The sequence below is a fragment of the Mustelus asterias genome, chromosome 26 (assembly GCF_964213995.1).
Source record: "Mustelus asterias chromosome 26, sMusAst1.hap1.1, whole genome shotgun sequence".
Taxonomy (NCBI): Eukaryota; Metazoa; Chordata; class Chondrichthyes; order Carcharhiniformes; family Triakidae; genus Mustelus; species Mustelus asterias.
The window spans coordinates 40,582,466-40,606,947 of record NC_135826.1 but is presented as its reverse complement, the minus strand read 5'-3'; the positions used below and the strand labels follow the sequence as shown (position 1 = coordinate 40,606,947).

At 52.3% G+C, this 24,482-nt stretch overlaps 1 protein-coding gene across 1 annotated transcript; it reads left to right on the top strand.

The window, feature by feature from the left end:
- Positions 1-5,973: 5,973 nt before the first annotated feature.
- Positions 5,974-12,509, top strand: LOC144479639 (small conductance calcium-activated potassium channel protein 2-like). Its single transcript, XM_078198605.1, has 2 exons — positions 5,974-6,042; positions 10,650-12,509. Exons 1-2 carry the CDS (start codon positions 5,989-5,991, stop codon positions 10,932-10,934), a joined length of 339 nt encoding a protein of 112 aa, XP_078054731.1. The 5' UTR covers positions 5,974-5,988; the 3' UTR covers positions 10,935-12,509.
- The last annotated feature ends 11,973 nt before the right edge of the window (positions 12,510-24,482 follow it).

Here is a 24,482-nt window from a genome sequence, read left to right as displayed (position 1 = left end):
AACATAGAACATTACAGCGCAGTACAGGCCCTTCGGCCCTCGATGTTGCGCCGACCAGTGGAACCAATCTAAAGCCCCTCTAATCTACACTATTCTGATGTCATCCATATGTTTATCCAATAACCATTTGAATGCTCTTAATGTTGACGAGTCCACTACTGCTGCAGGCAGGGCATTCCACGCCCTTACTACTCTCTGAGTAAAGAACCTACCTCTAACATCTGTCCTATATCTCTCACCCCTCAATTTAAAGCTATATAATAACCTCCGTCAGGTCACCCCCCCCTCAGCCTCTGTCTTTCCAGTAGAAACAATCCGAGTTTATCCAACCTCTCCTCATACCTAAAGCCCTCCAGACCTGGCAACATCCTGGTGAACCTTCTTTGCACCCTCTCCAAAGCATCCATGCCCTTCTGGCGACCAGAACTGCCCGCAATACTCCAAATGTGGCCTAACCAAGGTTTTATATAGCTGCAACATAACCTGCCAACTTTTATACCTGATGCCCTGGCCGATGAAGGTATGCATGCCTTCTTGACCACCTTATCCACCTGTGTTGCCACTTTCAGGGATCCGTAGACATGTACGCCCAGATCCCTCTGCATGTCAATGCTGCTCAGGGTCCTGCCATTGACTGTACAATTCACACCTGAATAAGGCCGCAGCTGAACCTCGACTTCAACCCTTTCTCCCCACCCTATCCCCAAACCCCCTCGATTTAATCCACGCCCACAAATCCATCGATCTAAAGACCCGTCTCTCCACAGAATGAATTCCCTCATTCCCAGCACCATTCTGGTCAAACCTCTTCCCCACCCTAACGTTAGATGCACATAAATGAACAGACGAATCCAGCTGACGTCTCACCAGTGAAGGTTCAGCGTATCTCACTGGCCCTTTACGCAGTTTACAGAGTGAAGTCTGCTTTCTGACAGCCTCATCGACCTGTGCTGACATCCTCAAAGTCATCTTTTGTTGTCTTTACTGATGTTGGAGATTGGCTTGAAAACCTTTGAGCCAATTACAAAAGGACAGTGAAGAGTCATTAGTATGGGCCTCTAGTTTATCGATATTTTTGTGCAGTCTGCCAGGACTCACAAACACATAACCTTTCCTGACCCGAGTGTGGTGAGAGTGTGGGGCTCAGCGAGTGAGGTGAATCGTATCGATACGTTTCAGTGGGAGTTCGATAAACACACGAGGGGGAAACAGAGGGAGCTGCGGATAGGGTGAGAGGAAGCAGGAGTGGAGTGTAAACACTAGCACGGAGCAGTTGGACTGAGTGGCCTTTTCCTTTGGATGCTTTTGGCAGTAAAATCACCAATGAAAGGGCTCGGCCAATCGGAGTTGGCAGCTTGAATTGAGTTGTCGGTGAGCGGAACAGGAGGACAGGGCGGGGGGTTCACTGGGGTCATCGCCCATCAGCGTGGGGATTGTGCCATTGAATATATCGGCTCACAAACCCGACATTGATGAATAAATCCCTGACTTCCTATCAAGAGGATCCTCTTCTCCCCATCATTGGCGATCATCCTTAAAGCCGACTCTCCCCGGACCCCCCAACTCTTCCTGGAACCCTCGACTCTTCCCAGACCCCCCAACTGTCCCCGGATCCCCGATTCTCCCCGGAGCCCTTGACTCTCCCCAGAACCCTCAACTCTCCCCAGACCCTCCGATTCCCCCCGGAACCCCGACTCTCCCTGGACTCCCGCCCGACTCTCCCTGGACCCCCCGAAACTCCCCGGACCTCCCGAGACTCCCTGAACCTCCCGATACGCCCCAGACCCCCCCAACTCTCCCCAGACCCCCAACACTCCCCGGACCACCCCCCCCCCCCACACTCCCCGGACACCCGACATTCCCCGGACCCCCCAACACTCCCCCGACACCCCAACACTCCCCGGCCCCCCCCCCCCGACACTCCCCAGTCCCCCCGGCACTCCCCGGACTCCCCAACACTCCTGGGACCCCCCGACACTCCACGGACTCCCCGTCACTCCCCGGTCCCCCCGACACTCCCTGGACCCCCCAACACTCCCCCAACCCCCCAACACTCCCCATAGCCCCCGACACTCCCTGCTCCCCCTGGCACTCCCCGGACCCCCCGACACTGCCCAGACCCCCCAACATTCCCCAGACCCACCGACACTCCCCGGATCCCCCGACACTCCCCGGACCCCCCGACACTCCCCGGACCCCCCGACACTCCCCGGACCCCCCAACACTCCCCCGACCCCCCGACACTCTCCGGACCCCCCGACACCCCCCAGTCCACCTGACACTCCCCAGACCCCCCGACATTCCCCAGACCCACCGACACTCCCCGGATCCCCTGACGCTCCCCGGACCCCCCGACACTCCCCGGTCCCCCGGCACTCCCCAGACCCCCCGACACTCCCCGGACCCCCCGACATTCCCCGGATGCCCCAACACTCCCCAGACCCCCCAACACTCCCCGGACCACCCGACACTCCCCAGACCCCCCGACACTCCCCGGACCTCCCGAGACTCCCCGGACCTACCGACACACCCGGACCCTCCAACTCTCCCCGGACCCCCCCTGACACTCCCCGGACCCCCCAACACTCCCTGGACCCCCGACACTCCCCGGACCCCCCGACATTCCCCGCCCCCCCCCCCACCCCCCACACTCCCCGGACCCCCGACACTCCCTGGGTCCCCGGCACTCCCCGGATCCCCCAACACTCCCCAGACCCCCTGACACTCCCTGGACGCCCCGACACTCCCCAGACCCCCCGACACTCCCCGGACCACCCGACACTCCCCGGGCCCCCCGACATTCTCCGGACCCCCCCACACTCCCCGGACCCCCCGACACTCCCCGGACCCCCCGACACTCCCCGGACCCCTCGACACTCCCTGGTCCCCCCGGCACTCCCCGGACCCCCCGACACTCTCCGGACCCCCCGACATTCCCTGGACCCCCCGACATTCCCCGGACCCACCGACACTCCCCGGACCCCCCGACACTCCCCGGACACCCCGACACTCCCCGGACCCCCCGACACTCCCCGGACCCCCCGACACCCTCCGGACCCCCCAACATTCCCCGGACCCCCCGACATTCCCCGGACCCCCCGACACTCCCCGGACCCCCCGACAGTCCCCAGACCCTCTAACACTCCCTGGTCCCCCCGGCACTCCCCGGACTCCCCGACACCCTCCGGACCCCCTGACATTCCCCAGACCCCCCGACATTCCCCGGACCCCCCGACACTCCCCGGACCCCCCGACACTCCCCGGACCCCCCGACACTCCCCAGACACCCCGACACTCCCGGACCCCCCGACACTCCCCGGACCCCCCGACACACTCCCTGGTCCCCCCGGCACTCCCCAGACCCCCCGACACCCTCCGGACCCCCCGACACTCCCCGGACACCCCGACACTCCCCGGACACCCCGACACTCCCGGACCCCCCGGACCCCGCTCTGCCCGGACTCCCGACACTCCCTGGCCCCCCCGACACTCTCCAGACAGCCCTGACTCATCCATTGAGAGTGATGCACTTGAGCAATGGGCCTTTCTAAGTGAGCAATAAATAAAGCCAAATAAAAGGTAAATAGAAAGGTTCACTGGATTGATTCTAGTTTAAAGGGGCTGTCGTATGAGGAGCGGCTGAGTAGCTTGGGCTTGTACTCGCTGGAGTACAGAGGAAAGAGGGGGGATTTGATGGAGGTAAATAAAATACTCAACGGGATTGATAAAGTAAATGTTAACCAAATGTTCTCCTTCTAGAACAGTCTCGGACAAGAGGTCAGAGTTGTAGAGTAAGAGGGAGGAGGTTCAAGACAGAGATAAGGAGCAGCTACTTCTCACAGAGGGTTGTGAATCTATGGAACTCACCGGCCCAGAGTGCAATGGATACAGAATCAATCGATGGATTCAAGAAAGGGATAGATAAATATTTGATGAAAAGCAGGATCAAGATCTATGGGAACAGGCGGGGAAGTGGAGTTAGGATGAGTTGGAGATCAGCCATGATCATATAGGATAGCGGAGTGGGCTTGAAGGGCTAATTGCCGACTCCCGCTCCTAATTCCTGTGTTCCTAATGAAATCCAATGTCGATATTCTGGACGGGACTGGAAGAACTGTTCAGGAATGCCTCCCCTCACAGTTGTTTAGTTTAGTTTATTTATTAGTGTCACAAGTAGGCTTACATTAACACTGCAATGAAGTTACTGTGAAAAACCCGGACCTCCCGGTCAGTACACTGATACTCTGAACCCTCTCCTAAAGCAGGGTCCAAGAAGTTGCCAGGGGTGGGAGTGTATTCCGGGTACTCTGTATTTATTATCCAGGGATGCGTGTTGCTTTTCTCACTATTTTATTGAAACTTCAGACCATAGCCAGGCTGGGCTTGGGCTATTCTAATGGAGATAGCCCTCATCCTATTGGCTGGAGACAAAAACTGAAATTATCCAAAATGCAAATTTCCCAGAGGATTTTGGATAACGGATACTCCGACCTGTAAAATGTTGCAGAATGAAATTTTAGCTGGGTTAAAAGTTAATGACTCAAAACACCAAACAGTTCCAAAATAAAAGGCCCATTACCTATCAGCACTGATAGTTTTCACTTTAAAAACATAGTTTACTGATTTTCGGGGACTCAAATGATTAATATACAGGAAAACAACGCAATGGTAGATTTAGTAATGATATAGCTAGTGCAACACAACTCCTGCGCCTGTAAGTTTCCCACCACATCACTGACCCTGACCCTGAGCACGGAACAAAGAACAAAGAACAAAGAACAGTACAGCACAGGAAACAGGCCCTTCGGCCCTCCAAGCCTGTGCCGCTCCTTGGTCCAACTAGACCAATCGTTTGTATCCCTCCATTCCCAGGCTGCTCATGTGACTATCCAGGTAAGTCTTAAACGATGTCAGCGTGCCTGCCTCCACCACCCTACTTGGCAGCGCATTCCAGGCCCCCACCACCCTCTGTGTAAAAAACGTCCCTCTGATGTCTGAGTTATACTTCGCCCCTCTCAGCTTGAGCCCGTGACCCCTCGTGATCGTCACCTCCGACCTGGGAAAAAGCTTCCCACTGTTCACCCTATCTATACCCTTCATAATCTTGTACACCTCTATTAGATCTCCCCTCATTCTCCGTCTTTCCAAGGAGAACAACCCCAGTCTACCCAATCTCTCCTCATAGCTAAGACACTCCATACCAGGCAACATCCTGGTAAACCTTCTCTGCACTCTCTCTAACGCCTCCACGTCTTTCTGGTAGTGCGGCGACCAGAACTGGACGCAGTACTCCAAATGTGGCCTAACCAGCGTTCTATACAGCTGCATCATCAGACTCCAGCTTTTATACTCTATACCCCGTCCTATAAAGGCAAGCATACCATATGCCTTCTTCACCACCTTCTCCACCTGTGTTGCCACCTTCAAGGATTTGTGGACTTGCACACCTAGGTCCCTCTGTGTTTCTATACTCCTGATGACTCTGCCATTTATTGTATAACTCCTCCCTACATTATTTCTTCCAAAATGCATCACTTCGCATTTATCCGGATTAAACTCCATCTGCCACCTCTCCGCCCAATTTTCCAGCCTATCTATATCCTGCTGTATTGCCCGACAATGCTCTTCGCTATCCGCAATTCCAGCCATCTTCGTGTCATCCGCAAACTTGCTGATTACACCAGTTACACCTTCTTCCAAATCATTTATATATATCACAAATAGCAGAGGTCCCAGTACAGAGCCCTGCGGAACAGGGACCATCAGACTCAGAACTGTTGTTGCCCAGGGCACAGAAAGGGTTAATCAGTCTCTCAGGAAAGGAACATGAAGCCATCATCTAGAATCCTGACTGCTTGTGTCCGGGACAGATGCTGCTTGCTGCCTGTGCCTGTAGCTTTCGTTTCTGCATTTCTGTGTTGGCTGTGATGAGAATTGTTCCGTACAAAATTAACCCTGCGTTTCCCACACAGATTAAGAGGTGTTAAAATGGAGCAGAGGAAATTAAACGACCAAGCAAATACACTGGTGGATTTAGCCAAGGTTGGTAATGCGATGAACTGTACAAGCATCCCTGAGAAGATATGGAGAGGATTCTCTGTCAACTAGGGGGTTGCCAACTCTGACTGGACTCATTCCTGGAGTCCTTCCTCCAAGTGCCCCACCCCCGCACTCCCACCCATTGGCCACCTGGCATGCTCATCTTCCTAACACCCCGCCTTACCATAGCCAATCGAAAGCAAATCGACTCGCCATTGTGATTGGATGACTCTTCACTGTCAGTCCAGCAGCCCTGACCTCCACACCGGGTCACCTAGTCAACAATCTGTTGAATGTTCCTGTGATGTTTCTCCCGAGAGTTGCTCACAACTGTCTCTTGGAGATTAGTCTCCAATTTCTGGAGAAAGAAGAGTGATCCTGGAGGTTGGTGATCATTACCCTCAAAGAGGGCCATGATGTGGAGATGCCGGCGTTGGACTGGGGTGGGCACAGTAAGAAGTCTCACAACACCAGGTTAAAGTCCAACAGGTTTATTTGGTAGCGCGAGCTTTTGGAGCGCTGCTCCTTCATCAAGTGGATCCACCTGTTGGACTTTAACCTGGTGTTGTGAGACTTCTTATTGTGCCTCAAAGAGGGGTCAGTTTTACTGATTAATGCCAATTTCCAGGCCGGTTGAGTTTCTTGGTCAAAGGCTGACCAAAGTCCCTCATGGTAGGCTGGTGCAAAAGGTTGGATCTCATGGGATAAAGGGGGAGGTGGCTAGATGGGTAGAGAACTGGCTTGGTCACAGAAGACAGAGGGTGGTAGTGGAAGGGTCTTTTTCCGGCTGGAGGCCTGTGACTAGTGGTGTTCCGCAGGGCTCTGTATTGGGACCTCTGCTGTTTGTGATTTATATAAACGATCTGGAAGAAGGTGTAACTGGGGTGATCAGTAAGTTTGCGGACGACACAAAATTGGCAGGACTTGCAGATAGTGAGGAGCATTGTCAGAGGCTACAGAAGGATATAGATAGGCTGGAAATTTGGGCAAAGAAATGGCAGATGGAGTTCAATCCTGATAAATGCGAAGTGATGCATTTTGGTAGAAATAATGTAGGGAGGAGCTATACAATAAATGGCAGAACCATAAAGGGTGTAGATACGCAGAGGGACCTGGGTGTGCAAGTCCACAGATCCTTGAAGGTGACGTCACAGGTGGAGAAGGTGGTGAAGAAGGCATATGGCATGCTTGCCTTTATAGGACGGGGCATAGAGTATAAAAGTTGGGGTCTGATGTTGCAGATGTACAGAACGTTGGTTCGGCTGCATTTGGAATACTGCGTCCAGTTCTGGTCGCCACACTACCAGAAGGACGTGGAGGCTTTGGAGAGAGTACAGAGGAGGTTTACCAGGATGTTGCCTGGTATGGAGGGGCTTAGTTATGAGGAGAGATTGGGTAAACTGGGGTTGTTCTCCCTGGAAAGACGGAGGATGAGGGGAGACTTAATAGAGGTGTATAAAATTATGAAAGGCATAGATAGGGTGAACGGTGGGAAGCTTTTCCCCAGGTCGGTGGTGACGTTCACGAGGGGTCATAGGTTCAAGGTGAAGGGGGGGGAGGTTTAACACAGATATCAGAAGGACATATTTTACACAGAGGGTGGTGGGGACCTGGAATGCGCTGCCAGGCAAGGTGGTGGAGGCGGACACACTGGGAACGTTTAAGACTTATCTAGATAGCCACATGAACGGAGTGGGAATGGAGAGATACAAAAGAATGGTCTAGTTTGGACCAGGGAGCGGCACGGGCTTGGAGGGCCGAAGGGCCTGTTCCTGTGCTGTATTGTTCTTTGTTCTTTGTTCAGAGGCTACAGTTAGCATCGCTGCCCCGAGGCTAGGATGGGAGTTAGAATCATAGAATCCCTACAGTGCAGAAGGAGGCTACTCGGCCCATCGACTCTGCACCAACCACAATCCCACCCAGATCCTATCCCCATAACCCCACACATTTACCCTGCTGATCCCCCTGACGTTAAGGGACAACTTAGCATGGCCAATCAACCTAACCCTCACATCTTGAGATGTTGAGAGGTCTGGATAGGGTAGACTCTCAGAGGCTATTTCCAAGGGCTGAAATGGTTGCTACGAGAGGACACAGGTTTAAGGTGCTGGGGGGTAGGTACAGAGGAGATGTCAGGGGTAAGTTTTTCACTCAGAGGGTGGTGGGTGAGTGGAATCGGCTGACGTCGGTGGTGGTGGAGGCAAACTCGTTGGGGTCTTTTAAGAGACTTCTGGATGAGTACATGGGATTTAATGGGATTGAGGGCTACAGATAGGCCTAGAGGTGGGGATGTGATCGGCGCAACTTGTGGGCCGAAGGGCCTGTTTGTGCTGTGGCTTTCTATGTTCTATGTTCTATCTTCAGACTGTGGGAAGAATTCAGAGCACCGGAGGAAACCCACTCAGACACGGGGTTACACAAGTCACCCAGGCTCCCTGCTACTGCTGAATATCTGTGGAATTCTGCAGCAATGTGTGGGTGTAGGGTGCAGAGGTGGGGGGTGGGGGGGGTGCGAGGTGGTGATTGTTGGGCAGGGACAGGATTGGATTGGCTGCCAGCCCTTCCCTCTGTTGGACAATGTGTCAGGGCTGAGTGTAGAGTCACACACAGACTGGTTACTGTCGCGAGGCATCCGGGGGGAACCTCACTCCAGTCTCATTTAGCACCTCTGGATTACAACAGAGGTGCATTAATATAGCACCTTGAAAATAAGCCCCAGGTGTTTCAATAACATTTGATATTGAGACGCATAAGGAAATGCCACCACAGTTCACCAAAAACCTCGCCAAAGACGTCAGCTTTAAGGAGCAACTTAAAGGAGGAGAGAGAGAGAGGGGGAAAGAGAAAGAGGGGGAAAGAGAGATAGAGAGAGAAAGGTGGGCTGGGGGGCTGAAATGTAAACTCTGTGAGTTTGCTTGTCAGCTCCTGTTGTTAGTTAGTTAGTGGGGTCAGAGAGAGAAAGGGAGAGGGAGGGAGAGGGAGGGAGAGAGAGAATGAGAGGGGGAAGGAGAGAAAACAGAGGGATCCAGACGGAGGTTTAGGGAGGAAATTCCTGAGCTTAGGACCTCAACAGCTACACGCATGGCCCCAATAGTGAGAGCAATAAAAATCGATGTTCAAGAGGCCAGAATTAGGGGACTGCAAAGATCTCGGAAGGTCGTAGCCCTGAAGGAGATTGCAGAGATAGGGAGGGATTGGAGGGATTTGAACATCATTGGCAGGATTTAATCATGATGTGGAGATGCCGGAGTTGGACTGGGGTGGGCACAGTAAGAAGTCTCACAACACCGGGTTGAAGTCCAACAGGTTTATTTGGTAGCACAAGCTTTCGGAGCGTGAGGTGAGCCACCTGATGAAGGAGCAGCGCTCCAAAAACTCACGATTCCAGATAAACCTATCGGACTTTAACCAGGATTTAATCGGGGTGACAGGGTCTTGCTGGAGGGGTGGCGCTGCCCACAGTGCACCCACCGCAGGCCCAGGATCAATGAGCTAGACCTTAGCGGGATGGGTTAGAGTGAGGGGGTTGCTGTCTAATGGATGGACAGAAGAGGGGACAGGATGGTGACTCTGAGCCGGAACCACTTCCCAACGCCAGACACGAACCACAGGAGCTGACAGAGTTTCCATTTCAGCCCCCCCCACACGGCGACTCCCCCCCCACACGGCGACTCCCCCCCCCGGCCCCCCCACATGGCAACTCCCCCACACACATGGTGACTTCCCTCCCCGCCCCCACATGGCGACTCCCCCCCCCCCCACACGGGCGACTACCCACCCCCCCCCACATGGGCAACTCCCCCCCCCACTCCACATGGTGACTACCCCCGCCCCCCACACGGCGACTGCCCCCCCCGCCCCCACATGGCGACTCCCCCCCCCCCACTCCACATGGTGACTTCCCCCCGCCCCCCACACGGCGACCACCCCCGCCCCCCACATGGCAACTCCCACCCCCCACATGGCAACTCCCACCCCCACTCCACATGGTGACTTCCCCCTGCCCCCCCCCACGTGGTGACTCCCCACCCCCCCCCCCCCGACATGGCGACTCCCCACCTCCCCCCCACCTCAACCACACGGCAACTCCCCCCCCCCACCCCCCACACACGGCAACTCCCCCCCGCACCCCCACACAGTGACTTCCCCTCCCCCCCCCACATGGCGACTCCCCCCCCCCCCCCCCCACACACACACACGGCGACTCCCCCCCCCACTCCCCCCACACAGTGACTTCCCCTCCCCCCCCCCCACATGGCGACTCCCCCCCCCCCACACACACACACGGCGACTCCCCCCCCCACTCCCCCCACACAGTGACTTCCCCTCCCCCCCCCACATGGCGACTCCCCCCCCCCCACACACACACGGTGACTCCCCCCCCCACTCCCCCCACACAGCGACACCCCCCCGCCCCCCCCACGTGGTGACTCCCCACCCCCCCCCCGACATGGCGACTCCCCCCCCCCCCCCACACACACGGCGACTCCTCCCCCCACACAGTGACTTCCCCCCCCCCCTCCCCCACCCCATTCCTCTTGAGGATATTCCACACCTGTAATGTGTCCCAGTCTTTGTGACACTGGTCTCTTTGTGTTTCCCGTCCACAGACACAGAATGTGATGTACGACATCCTGTCAGAACTGCAGGAAAAGAATGAGGACTTGGAGAAAAGGATCGTGACGTTGGAGACCAAACTGGACTCACTGACTGTCAGCCTCCAGGCATTGCCCGGACTCATCACCCAGGCTGTTGGCCAACAGCAGCGCGACTTCCTTGAGACTCACATGCACAGGTTTAAACCGGTCACGTACAGTTCAGAGAGATCGTGGACACCAACCCGAAGACGGCGATCGCCATCCACAGCACCGCATACATCTTCTGATAGCAGCTAGGGACTCTCAGAAGTCGATGATCTGATCTCACTTGGCCATTGTATGGCTTACAATGTTAGCTTTTTTCTATAAAGCCATCTCTAATTTATAAGTTTGGGTTTTAGGATACCAGAGTGAAGCTGCAGGTTACCATTAATATTTAAAAGGGTAAAGCAGCTCCCTAGGCTTTTGCCAAGGGGTTCGGGCCAGTATATATAGGTTGAAGCCATCTTCCTTAAGCCTCCTGTTCTCCGTCCCTCTCTTCCCTCTTTCCCTCCCACCCGCCCGTCGACACACACGAGTTTTGGCTGCCTGGGGTTGAACGCAGTAACCTAGAAGCAAAATCATCCCAGTCCCGTGGTACGACTCAGTGCAAGACCTGAGAGTACTCAAAGCAACTGTACGAATCATTGGGCACGATTAAACAAAGAATATGGGAAGATCCCATTATCCCTGGCCTCCGGAAAGACCCAAGTTCCCACTGTGGAATCTATCCTATTTACTGTACTCGATGGACATCGGGACGTATATGCAGGTTGCTGGGTTGTTGGTATATGGACAATCTGCAGGTGGTTTGTGAACACAAGACTACCTCTGTGTCGCCTCAATATCTAATGTTCAAACACAGCTAGTGGCTCCCACTGTGGTCAAGTGGATATGACTATCCTTGAGTGGTGTTATGCCCGGCATCAATCTCAGCTGGATTGGGCACTGGAGTGGGCCTCAGTAGACCTTGGGGTCAGAGGGTAAAATATGCCAGGGTTCCTCCACCCAATCGCCACCCCAATTGATGGGGAACATCCGTAGAGATTGAGTAAGTTCTCAATGTTGTGTTTTCTGCTCCATCTGCTCAAGCAGCCTCTCAATACTTAATGCCTAGACTTGCATTTATACAGCATTCTTAACATAGCAAAACGTCTCAAGGCACTTCACCAGAGAGAACCAGACAAAATTTGACACCAAGCCACGTCAGGACAGGAAACAACAAGCTTACTCAACGAGATAGGTCTGAAGTGCAGGGAAAGGTAGAGTTGTTTAGGGAGAGAATTCCAGAGTTTATGGTCTGTTCAACACCCGGTCAATGGTGGAATGGTAAAAATTAGGGTTGTGCAAGGAGTTGGAATGAGAGAAACAGAGAGTTGTGGGATTGGAGGAGGTGACAGAGCAAGAGGGGGGAGTGAGGCCATGGAGGGATTGGAAAATAAGGGTGAGAATTTGAAAAGTGAGGCATTGCTGGACCGGAAGCCAGTGTGGATCAGCGAGCACAGGGATGATGGGTGGATAGGATAGGTTCATGGCCATTTGGAGCGTTACCAGAGACTCCCTCACGGTTGGTAGCCCAGAATAATGAGTGTGGGGCCAGATCAGTCTTTGGCACCAGAGTGAAAGCAGCCAGCTTGACACCGTATCTGATTCACTCCCTTCCTGCTGCGCGATTATAGAGCTGATTTCACTCCCACTGTCCGCAGGAGAGGAGGAATACAAAAATAAATGTGGAATTAGGCAGAGCTGCCACTGAAATAATTGGTAAATAATGATCTGGGGCAAAGTTAATTTTTAAATAGTGTTGGATTTCGCCATTTGTCCAACAATCTGTAACCAAAACGTTCGGGAGGTTATAATAGCATTAGACAAATCAGCCATGTTTACCACACTGAAGGCAGCTCACCACTACCTTCTCAAGAACCAACTAGGGATGGGCAATAAATGCTGGCCTTGCCAGTGACACTCACGTCCCAAGAATGCATCGATAGTATTGGGATCATTTGATCAGCCAAGTCACTGCAGTGAATGACTGTGAAGGGGAACAGTTTCTACTGAAAGTTATCAAGTTGGCCGCACTGTGCGTCTCGCAACAATGACATTGGTAAACATCCTTCCCAACCCGGTTCAACCCAAATGACCGTGGACATCTAGGGGACATGGTTTAGGAGTTCTGGGAGAAGGAGGGGAATAATAACAAAGAACAATACAGCACAGGAACAGGCCCTTCGGCCCTCCAAGCCCGCGCCGCTCCCCGGTCCAGGATTGAATCCTGAATCCAGGATCCCCGCCCAATTTTCCAGCCTATCTACATACCAATATCCTATCCACCGAGCTGTCCCTCACAGCTACGATGCTTTGTTCATCACAACCTATTAACTCACCCCCACCCCCCCCATTCCAGACCATGTGATCTCCAGGGAGAGGCGAAAACCCAGAGTGAAACCCCAGGGCCAATATGGGGAAAAAGAATCTGGGAAATTCCTCTCCGACCCCCTGAGGCGATCGAAACGAGTCCAGGAGATCACAATAAGTGTTATAAAGCTCATGTTTAAAGGAAAATATTATTCAGGAAAATCTAAATTTAGCACAGGTGATCAGGGTCAGTCGAAGGTCACTGGTTTCAGTTCTGCCATCGATATCAATGTTGAAAAGAAAGAAGAAGGGTAAGAGTTGTCCTTCCTGCACTGGGTTTAACAATGCTCTTAAAATAGCCAACTCTTCCACTAGAAAAATGGTCATTGCCCCCATCCCCCCCAAGCCCCCTCATTCTTCCCTGTACCGCCCTGTCCACCTACAACCCTGGCCCCATCACCCCCGCCACTTCATTCATCAACATACCCAATGAAATGGTTGTGGCATCACTTAAAATGGCTGCCTGACCTGTCCACGCAAAGTGAAGTAAATTTTAAATTATTCCATTGGTTCCACTCTCCTCTCCTCTCCCATCTTCCCTCCGTCCCACCCTTCCCAACTTGCGGTTCCTCTCACCTCCGACCCTTCCCCACTCCCGCCACCACTTTCCCCCCCACCTCCTCTTCCCCTCCTCACCCTTATCCTGCCACCTCACTCTATTAACCTTCCATTCTCCCTCCTACTTCCCACTCCTCCCGCTCCCACTCTTGTGTTTTCTCCTCTCCCCCTATCCCAAAGCCTCCCCTGACCTCCAGCTCTTACCCCCAATTCTCCGACTCACCTCCATCTTCCCCCCCCCCCCTGTTCCAGCCAATGCTGCGGCTTCCATTGATGCTGTTTCCACCTGTCAATCATTCCACTGTGAACCAATGAAAACTCAAATTGGCATGCCGCCCAGGGTCAGGAGTGAACCAATAGGAAATTGGGTTAATCTGATGCCTCCTAAAAAAATGTCAATGCTCAATAAAGATCCCAAATGTCTAAATAACTGGCTTGGTGTGTTTACTACCTTTGCTGAGAATGTGTGCAGTGATAGCAATGATTGCAATCAGCTCTCGCCCATAAACCCATCACTCTGTAATTTTTATATCTGGACGATTAATCAATTTAAAAACTGATTTCCTCCCAAGTTTGACTGTAAAGTCCCGTCCCCCCAACCCACAATATTCCCTATGACTGGGGAGTTGTCACGCAAAGCTGTGACATCAGCACGTGACCACAGAGAGAGCGCGCATCATCGGAACAATGCAGGTCTAAATCTGTAAAGAAAAAGATAAAAGAAAGGGAAAGTGAAAACTGTTTTAAACTGGAACTGGAGGTTGTTTATATTGTTAGGTAAGAACCCAACAACAACTTGCATTCCTATAGCGCCTTTAGTGCAGTAAAACATCCTGAGGCAGTTCAGAGGAATGGTTATCAGTCAAAAGTTTGACACGGAGCTGCCTAAAGTGATTTTACCATCAGTGAAAGAGGTGGGTTTTACAGAGGGTCTTTAAGGAGGAGAGAGGGGATATTAGGGAGGGAGCTCCAAGGCTTAGGTCCCAGGCGGCTGAATGATGGAGCGATGGAAATCAGCGATGCATGGGAGAACAGAACTGGAGGAGCACAAATATCTCAGAGGGAGTTACAAAGATAGGGAGGGAGAGTGGGGGCCAAGCCGTGGGAGGATTTGGAAAGAAGGCAGATAGTGAGAGATTGGGGAGCGAGGTTTCAGGATAATGGGCCAATCACTTAAGACGGGGATGAGAAATCTCTTCCCTCAGGCGTGTTAATCTTTGGTATTTTCTGCCGCAGAGGGTTGTTGATGCACCATGGTTAAATATATTTAAAACTGAGTAGACAGATCTTTACTCAGTCAGGGAATGAAGGATTTGGGAAGCAGGCAGGAAAGTGGAGTTGAAGCCCAGAATTAGCCAATATGGCATTGACCGACAGAGGAGGCTCGATGGGCCAAATGGTCTCCTCCTGTCCCTGTTAGAATTTTAAACTCGTGATGTAGCTGACCAGGAGCCTGTGTAGGTCAGTGACGGGTGTCTGGGACTTGCTGCAAGTTAGGATGGCTGCAGCAGAATTTTGTACAGTTGAGTTTTTTGGAAGTTGGGGCCCAGCCAGGAGAGCGTTGGAGTAGTCACGTTTAGAGATCTCAAAGCCATTGTTGAGGGTTTCAACTACAGCTGAGCTAAGGCAGCGACAGAGTCAATGGTGTTATGGAGGGGGAACTGTCAGTCTTAATGATGGAGACAATATGGGGTCAGAAACTCATCTCTGGGTCAAATAGGACACCAAGGTGATAAACAGTCTGGTTCAGCCTGAGACAGTGACCAAGGAGTGGGGTGGAGCTGGTGGCCGTACCATTCCTTATTGCAATAAGAACCAGTCTCCAATTTCTACTTATGTGAAGAGTGGGGCAGGTCAGAGGTGATTAAATTGCTGGAGTGATAATCTGGAGAAGGTAAGTTCAAATCACACTAGTTATGGGCAGTGGCGCAGTGGTTAGCACTGCTGCCTCACAGCGTCAGGGACCCAGGTTCAATTCCGCCCTCGGGTCACTGTCTGTGTGGAGTTTGCACGTTTCCCCCATGTCTGAGTGGGTTTCCTCCGGGTGCTCCGATTTCTTCCCACAGTCCAAAGATGTGCGGATTAGGTTGATTGGCCATGCTAAATTGACCCTCGTGTAAGGGGGATTAGCAGGGTAAATATGTGGAGTTACGGGAATAGGGCCTGGGTGGGATTGTGGTTGGTGCAGACTCGATGGGCTGAATGGCCTCCTTCCGCACTGTAGGGATTCTAGAAAACTGAATTCAGTTAAAAAGTAAAATCTGGAAATGGAAAGTTGGCCTCAACTGTTGTGAGATTGTCATTAAAAAACCCCACTGGTTCACCAACACCTCTTTAGAGAAGGGAACCCTGCCATCCTTACCCAGTCTGAGCCTGGATGTGACTGCAGACCCATGCCAACGTGGTTGACCGTTGACTGCCCACAGGAGACCCGTGCAATCAGGTGGCCTGGTCAGCAACACCCACATTCCAAATATATATAGTTAATAAAACAAGCACCTCACTCACCACTGAGAGAATTCCCCGAAACCTGAAGTCCTCACATCAGGTCCCCTTGTGCATAATATTCCAGCAGTTTTTATTATCCCACTGTCATAGTGGCAGGTAAGTGGTTTAAAGCCACAACAACTAACATTGATTTTAGCTTTTAATTGTAAAATCACTAGAGGTTCAGAGAGTGACTGAGAGAGCGATGAGACCTCGAAAAGTGGTGTCCATGCACTGTGTAAAAATTGTGAATTTACCATTGAATGTACATTTTCTAATTGTTTGCTTGTTTTCTTGAGTTTTAACAAAGTTCAAAATGAAAGAAACTTTTTTTTTACTTATTTTCTTCAAAATTAAACTGGATCTTTCATGGATGCAACATTTATTCTCTGATAATCTTTTCTCCTAGACAGTCAGAAAATCCAGAAAAACCGCTTTGAAATGAGCAAAAACAGCTGACACGAACCATCCTGATTATTTATTTATTCATCTTACAGAATTTATCATGCGCCAAAAGTAAATAAAATGGCTCTTGGATATTTTTCAATGCAACAACTGGATGGGAGATGTGAGGAAGAGTTAGTATCCCATCATTAATTCCACTCTCCAGCTCCCAACCTTCTCTGTTGTGAGCTATTTTATCAATGTTCTTTCATTGAGACTCTCCTGAATTTTGCTGTTCCATCTCTGTTTGAAATGCCTCTTTGAAAGAGCTGGGGTTTATATCGCACCTTTAAAACAGCAAAGTCTCTGAAGGTGTTTCACACGAGTTACTATGAGAAAGAATTTGATCCTGATCAAAATATTACTGCAGCGTTTGGTCAAAGGGCGGCACGGTGGCACAGTGGGTTAGCACTGCTGCTTCACAGCTCCAGGGTCCCGGGTTCGATTCCCGGCTCGGGTCACTGTCTGTGTGGAGTTTGCACATTCTCCTCGTGTCTGTGTGGGTTTCCTCCGGGTGCTCCGGTTTCCTCCCACAGTCCAAAGATGTGCGGGTTAGGTTGATTGGCCCGGTTAAAAATTGCCCCTTAGAATCCTAAAATGTGTAGATTAGAGGGATAAGCGGGTAAATATGTGGGGGTAGGGTGCGATTGCGGTCGGTGCTGACTCGATGGGCCGAATGGCCTCCTTCTGCACTGTAGGGTTTCTATGATTTCTATGAAAGTGTAAGGTTTAGATTTGATTTATTATTGTCACATGTATTAGTTTACATGAGTGAAAAGTATTGTTTCTTGTGCACTATACAGACAAAGCATACCATTCATAGAGAAGGAAAGGAGAGGGTGCAGGATGTAGTGTTACAGTCATAGCTAGGGTGTAGAGAAAGATCAACTTCGTGCGAGATAGGTCCATTCAGAAGTCTGATGGCAGCAGGGGAGAAGCTGTTCTTGAGTCGGTTGGTACGTGACCTCAGATTTTTGTATCTTTTTCCCGAAGGAAGAAGGTGATAGAGAGAATGTCCGGGGTGCGTGGGGTCCTTAATTATGCTGGCTGCTTCTCTGAGGCAGCGGGAAGTGTAGACAGAGTCAATGGATGGGAGGCTGGTTTGCGTAATGGACTGGGCTTCGTTCACGACCCTTTGTAGTTTCTTGCGGCCTTGGGCAGAGCAGGAGCCATACCAAGCTGTGATACAACCAGAAAGAATGCTTTCTATGGTGCATCTGTAAAAGTTGGTGAGAATTGTAGCTGACATGCTAAATTTCCTTAGTCGTCTGAGAAAGTAGAGACTTTGGTGGGCTTTCTTAACTATAGTGTCGACTTGGGGGGACCAGGACAGATTGTTGGTGATCTGGACACCTAAAAACTTGAAGTTCTCGACCCTTTCTACTTCATCCCCGTTGATGTAGACAGGGGCATGTCTTCCACTATGCTTCCTGAAGTCGATGACAATCTCCTTCATTTTGTTGACATTGAGAAGAGTTTACGAAGAGTCTGAAAGAATGTTGGCGGGGAGGAAGGTTCAGGGAAGGATTTTTTTCATTCATGGGGTGTGGGCATCGCTGGCTGGGCCAACATTTATTGCCCATTCCTAATTGTCCCTTGAGAAAGTGTTGGTGAGCCACCTTCTTGAATCGCTGCAGTCCATATGGTGTAGGTACACCCACAGTGCTGTTAGGGAGGGTGTTTGTGGATTTTGACCCAGCGGCAGTAAAGGAACGGCGATATATTTCCAAATTGGGCTGCTGAGTGATTTGAAAGGGAATTTCCAGGCAGGGATGTTCCCAGGTATCTGCTGCTCTTGTCCTTCTAGATGGTAGAGGTCATAGGTTTGGAAGATGCTGTCAAAGGAGCCTTAGCAACTTGCTTTGGGCATCTTGTATGTGGTACACTCTGTTGCCACTGTGCATCGGTGGTGAAGGGAATGAATGTTTAAGGCCATGCAATGAGTAACTATCAAGCGGGGCTGCTTTTCCTGGATGGTGTTGAGCTTCTTGAGTGTTGTTGGAGCTGCACCCATCCAGGCAAGCGGGGAGTATTCCATCACACTCCTGACTTGTTCTGTGTGGATGGCAGACAGACATTGGGGAGTCAGCTGGTGAGTTACTCACTGCAGAATTTCCAACCTCTGACCTGCTCTGGTAACCACAGTATTTATTTGGCTGGTTCAATTCAGTTGCTGGCCAATGGTAACTCCCAGGATGTTGATAGTAGGGGATGGTAATGTCAGTGAGTGTCAGGGGGAGATGGTTAGGATTTCTCTTCTTGTTCCCAGGTGGCTGAAGGCACACTGGCGAGGCAATGTTAGTCCAGGTGCATCAGGCGATATAATTGAAGGACCGCAGAGACCTCAGAGCTTTGTAGGGCTGGAGAAGAGAAAGTGTGTGAGATCTCGGAGAGTTGTAGGGTTGGAGGAGATATGGAAGGAGCGAACTCACACACATTTGGCTCCATGCACCCTGACTGTGTGACACAGCCTCCATGTGACCCATATCCCTCTCACCCCCTGACCCCAACCAGAGCTATTGTCTGGCCACACCCACAGCTGAGATTTCCAGTTCTGCGACAGCGAATGGAAATTTGGCGAGTGCTAAGTTCTCCGTTCTCACTGGCAGCGGTGGCAGGGCGTACAAGATCGGAGAATCCCGACACAGGTGTCACCTGTGGCTGGACCGTTCTGCCAAACACAAAGAAAAATTCCCAAATCCTCATGTCCCCCATCAACTGGAATGCTTTGTCATTAAGTCTCCTATGAATATAACAAATGGAGGTAGAGGGAGCTTTACTCTGTATCTAACCCCGTGCTGTACCTGTCCTGGGAGTGTTTGATGGGGACAGTGTAGAGGGAGCTTTACTCTGTATCTAACCCCGTGCTGTACCTGTCCTGGGAGTGTTTGATGGGGACAGTGTAGAGGGAGCTTTACTCTGTATCTAACCCCGTGCTGTGCCTGTCCTGGGAGTGTTTGATGGGGACAGTGTAGAGGGAGCTTTACTCTGTATCTAACCCCGTGCTGTGCCTGTCCTGGGGGTGTTTGATGGGGACAGTGTAGAGGGAGCTTTACTCTGTATCTAACCCCGTGCTGTACCTGTCCTGGGAGTGTTTGATGGGGACAGTGTAGAGGGAGCTTTACTCTGTATCTAACCCCGTGCTGTGCCTGTCCTGGGGGTGTTTGATGGGGACAGTGTAGAGGGAGCTTTACTCTGTATCTAATCCTGCGCTGTACCTGTCCTGGGAGTGTTTGATGGGGACAGTGTAGAGGGAGCTTTACTCTGTATCTAACCCCGTGCTGTACCTGTCCTGGGAGTGTTTGATGGGGGACAATGTAGAGGGAGCTTTACTCTGTATCTAACCCCGTGCTGTGCCTGTCCTGGGAGTGTTTGATGGGGGACAATGTAGAGGGAGCTTTACTCTGTATCTAACCCTGTGCTGTACCTGTCCTGGGAGTGTTTGATGGGGGACAATGTAGAGGGAGCTTTACTCTGTATCTAACCCCGTGCTGTACCTGTCCTGGGAGTGTTTGATGGGGACAGTGTAGAGAGCGCTTTACTCTGTATCTAACCCCATGCTGTACCTGTCCTGGGAGTGTTTGATGGGGGACAGTGTAGAGGGAGCTTTACTCTGTATCTAACCCCGTGCTGTACCTGTCCTGGGAGTGTTTGATGGGGACAGTGTAGAGGGAGCTTTACTCTGTATCTAACCCCGTGCTGTACCTGTCCTGGGAGTGTTTGATGGTGGACAGTGTAGAGGGAGCTTTACTCTGTATCTAACCCCGTGCTGTACCTGTCCTGGGAGTGTTTGATGGGGACAGTGTAGAGGGAGCTTTACTCTGTATCTAACCCCGTGCTGTACCTGTCCTGGGAGTGTTTGATGGTGGACAGTGTAGAGGGAGCTTTACTCTGTATCTAACCCCGTGCTGTACCTGTCCTGGGAGTGTTTGATGGGGACAGTGTAGAGGGAGCTTTACTCTGTATCTAACCCCGTGCTGTACCTGTCCTGGGAGTGTTTGATGGGGGCAGTGTAGAGGGAGCTTTACTCTGTATCTAACCCTGTGCTGTACCTGTCCTGGGAGTGTTTGATGGGGGACAGTGTAGAGGGAGCTTTACTCTGTATCTAACCCTGTGCTGTACCTGTCCTGGGAGTGTTTGATGGGGGTCAGTGTAGAGGGAGCTTTACTCTGTATCTAACCCCGTGCTGTACCTGTCCTGGGAGTGTTTGATGGGGGACAGTGTAGAGGGAGCTTTACTCTGTATCTAACCCCGTGCTGTACCTGTCCTTGGGGTGTTTGATGGGGACAGTGTAGAGGAAGCTTTACTCTGTATCTAACCCTGTGCTGTACCTGTCCTGGGAGTGTTTGATGGGGACAGTGTAGAGGGAGCTTTACTCTGTATCTAATCTCATGCTGTACCTTGTCGATGGAAACTTCTGGAATACAGCATTGGGGTATCTTCCCCACACTCCCCCACCAAGAAACTATTACTGCCTCACAGGCAGAACCGTGTCTCAAGGGCAACATGTTTCAGACTACTTCCTCGTTTCCACCCATACCCCCTCACCCCCCCAACCACATCCACACCCCCCCACCCACATACCCCACCCGCACCCCAAATCCACACCCCTCCCCAGCCATACCCCCCACGCATACCCCCTCCACCCACACACCCCACCCATACCCCCTCCACCCACACACCCCACCCACACCCCCTCACCGACACCCCCCCCAACCACATCCCCACCCACCCACACCCCCCACCCACACACCCTACCTGCACCCCACATCCACACCCCTCCCCACCCACACCCCCCCATACCACACCCCCACCCTACCTCCTCCACCTACACCCCCTCACCTCCACACCCCCAACCACATCCCCACCCACCCACACCCCTCCACCCACACCTCCCACCCGCACCCCCCACCCACCCTCCCCCACCCACCCCCTCCCACCCACACCCCCCACCCTACCCCCTCCACCCACACCCCCCACCCACAACCCCCACTTGGCCCCCCCTCCTCCACCCCCAGCTCCTCCCTCACCGCCCCGGAAAATGACTTCACTGAGACCACCTAAGAGTGTCCATTGCGTCTGGGAGATGGAAGTTTCTCCAAAGCTCTGCTTGCTCGGGGAATGGGAAGATTAATGGGGGCCATTGAAAAGCCATTTACAACAGAATGGAGCTAAATGTATTCTGTCTCTAATTCACCGCCTCTCTCCAGCAGAGAAACTGGAGAGGCAGAAAATCTCCTGATCAGTGTGTGCGTGAGAGTGTGTGTGTGTGCGCGTCTGCGTGTCTGTCTGTGTGTGTGAGTGTGTGTGCGTCTGTGTGAGTGTGTGTGCGTCTGTGTGTGTGTGTGTGTGCAAGTGTCTGTGTGTCTGTATGTGCGCGCGTGTGTGTGTGTGTGTGTGTGTGAGTGTCTGTGTGTGTGTGTGAGTGTCTGTGTGTGTGTCTGTGAGTGTGAGTGGGTGGGTGAGTGAGTGAGTGAGCGAATGAGTGAGTGAGTCTGTGTGAGTGAGTGAGTGAGTGTGTGGGTGGGTGAGTGAGTGAGTGAGCGAGTGAGTGAGTGACTGTGCGTGAGTGAGTGAGTGGGTGAATGAGTGTGAGAGTGAGTGAGTGAGTGAGTGAGTGAGTGAGTGAGCGGGTGAGTGGGTGAGTGAGTGAGTGAGAGCGGGTGAGTGAGTGAGGGAGTGAGAGTGAAAGTGAGTGAGAGTGAAAGTCAGTGAGTGGGTGGGTAGTGAGTGAGTGAGTGAGTGAGTGGGTGGGTGAGTGGGTGAGTGAGTGGGTGAGTGAGTGAGTGAGTGAGTGTGAGAGTGAGTGAGTGAGTAGGTGAGTGAGTGTGAGAGTGAGTGTGTGAGTGAGTGGGTGAATGGGTGAGTGAGTGAGTGAGTGAGTGAGAGTGAGTGAGTGAGTGGGTGAGTGAGTGAGTGAGTGAGTGAGTGAGAGTGAAAATGGGTGAGTGAGTGAGTGGGTGAGTGAGTGAGTGAGTGGGTGAGTGAGTGAGTGGGTGAGTGAGTGTGTGAGAGTGAGTGTGAGAGTGAGTGAGTGTGCGAGTGAGTGTGAGAGTGAGTGAGTGAGTGTGAGAGTGAGTGAGTGAGTGAGTGGGTGAGTGAGTGTGAGAGTGAGCGAGTGAGTGAGTGAGCGGGCGAGTGAGTGAGTGAGAGTGAGTGAGTGGGTGAATGGGTGAGTGAGTGAGTGAGTGAGTGAGTGTGAGTGAGTGTGAGTGAGTGAGAGTGAAAGTGAGTGGGTGAGTGTGTGTGAGTGAGTAAGTGAGTGAGTGTGAGTGGGTGGATGAGTGAGTGAGTGAGTGAGTGAGTGTGAATGGGTGGGTGAGTGAGTGAGTGAGTGAGCGAGTGAGTGAGTGAGCGTGAGTGAGAGAGTGGGTGAGTGAGTGTGAGAGTGAGTGAGTGGGTGAGTGAGTGGGTGAGTGGGTGAGTGAGTGGGTGAGTGAGTGAGTGAGTGAGTGAGTGAGTGAGTGAGTGAATGGGTGAGTGAGTGAGTGAGTGACTGTGAGTGAGTGTGAGTGAGTGAGAGTGAAAGTGAGTGGGTGAGTGAGCGAGTGAGTGAGCGAGTGAGTGAGCGAGTGAGTGAGTGAGTGAGAGAGAGTGAAAGTGAGTGAGTGAGTGAGTGAGTGAGTGAGTGAGTGAGTGAGTGGGTGGGTAGGTGAGTGAGTGAGTGAGTGGGTGGGCGGGCGGGCGAGTGAATGCTGTGATGGCGAGAGTGAGGATCGCACGGTTGGCATGAAGACTGGAAGCCGCTGGCAGAGGGACAGTGTGGATGTCTCCCAATGGCGGAGTGAGATTGGGTTTCCCGGTGCCTCGGGGCTTATCCCCATTCACATCATTTGCATATCATGAATACTCATTGATCAGCTGCTCGATGGAATCTCTGCACCGTCCCAATCATCAGCCAACAGGAATCCATCTGAAACTGAGAGGCGCGCACATCTGGACCCGAACTTGCTCTTCACTGTAGGTGAGTGTGACACACACTGGGAGGGGGGGGGGGTTGCTGAGATGCTCTCCTGCGGGTGGGGGGGCATTTGCCTCAGCAGGTGACTGTACACAGCCTCTTGATAGGCTAGGTGGAGGTCCACATGGGGCATGGGCACTTCACGGGGGGAGGGTCATTGCAACAATGGCATCAGGAATGGGGCAGAGGGGATTGGGAAGAGGGAATTGGGCAGGGGGGTGTTGGGCCGATGGAGTAGGGCAGAGGAGATGAGGGGATTGGGCACAGCTTGGGTGAGAATGTCTCCTGTGTGTGGAGATCCCTCCCCAGAAGGGCCAAAGGAGGGAGTGTGAGCAAAGTGATTGGTGAGATGTTAGTGATGTGACGGTCTCTGAGAGATTGAGTATATGTGTTCTCCGCTCATGGATGTGTGAAAGCCTTGAAGAGAGTACAGTTGTGTGAGTGCATGATGCCACGCTGAGAGTTTGATATTGGAGGGAGTGTGTGTGAGTGTGTGTGCGTCTGTGTGAGTGTGTGTGCGTCTGTGTGTGTGTGTGTGTGCAAGTGTCTGTGTGTCTGTATGTGCGCGCGTGTGTGTGTGTGTGTGTGTGTGTGTGTGTGTGTGTGTGAGTGTCTGTGTGTGTGTGTGAGTGTCTGTGTGTGTGTCTGTGAGTGTGAGTGGGTGGGTGAGTGAGTGAGTGAGCGAATGAGTGAGTGAGTCTGTGTGAGTGAGTGAGTGAGTGTGTGGGTGGGTGAGTGAGTGAGTGAACGAGTGAGTGAGTGACTGTGCGTGAGTGAGTGAGTGGGTGAATGAGTGTGAGAGTGAGTGAGTGAGTGAGTGAGTGAGTGAGTGAGCGGGTGAGTGGGTGAGTGAGTGAGTGAGAGCGGGTGAGTGAGTGAGGGAGTGAGAGTGAAAGTGAGTGAGAGTGAAAGTCAGTGAGTGGGTGGGTAGTGAGTGAGTG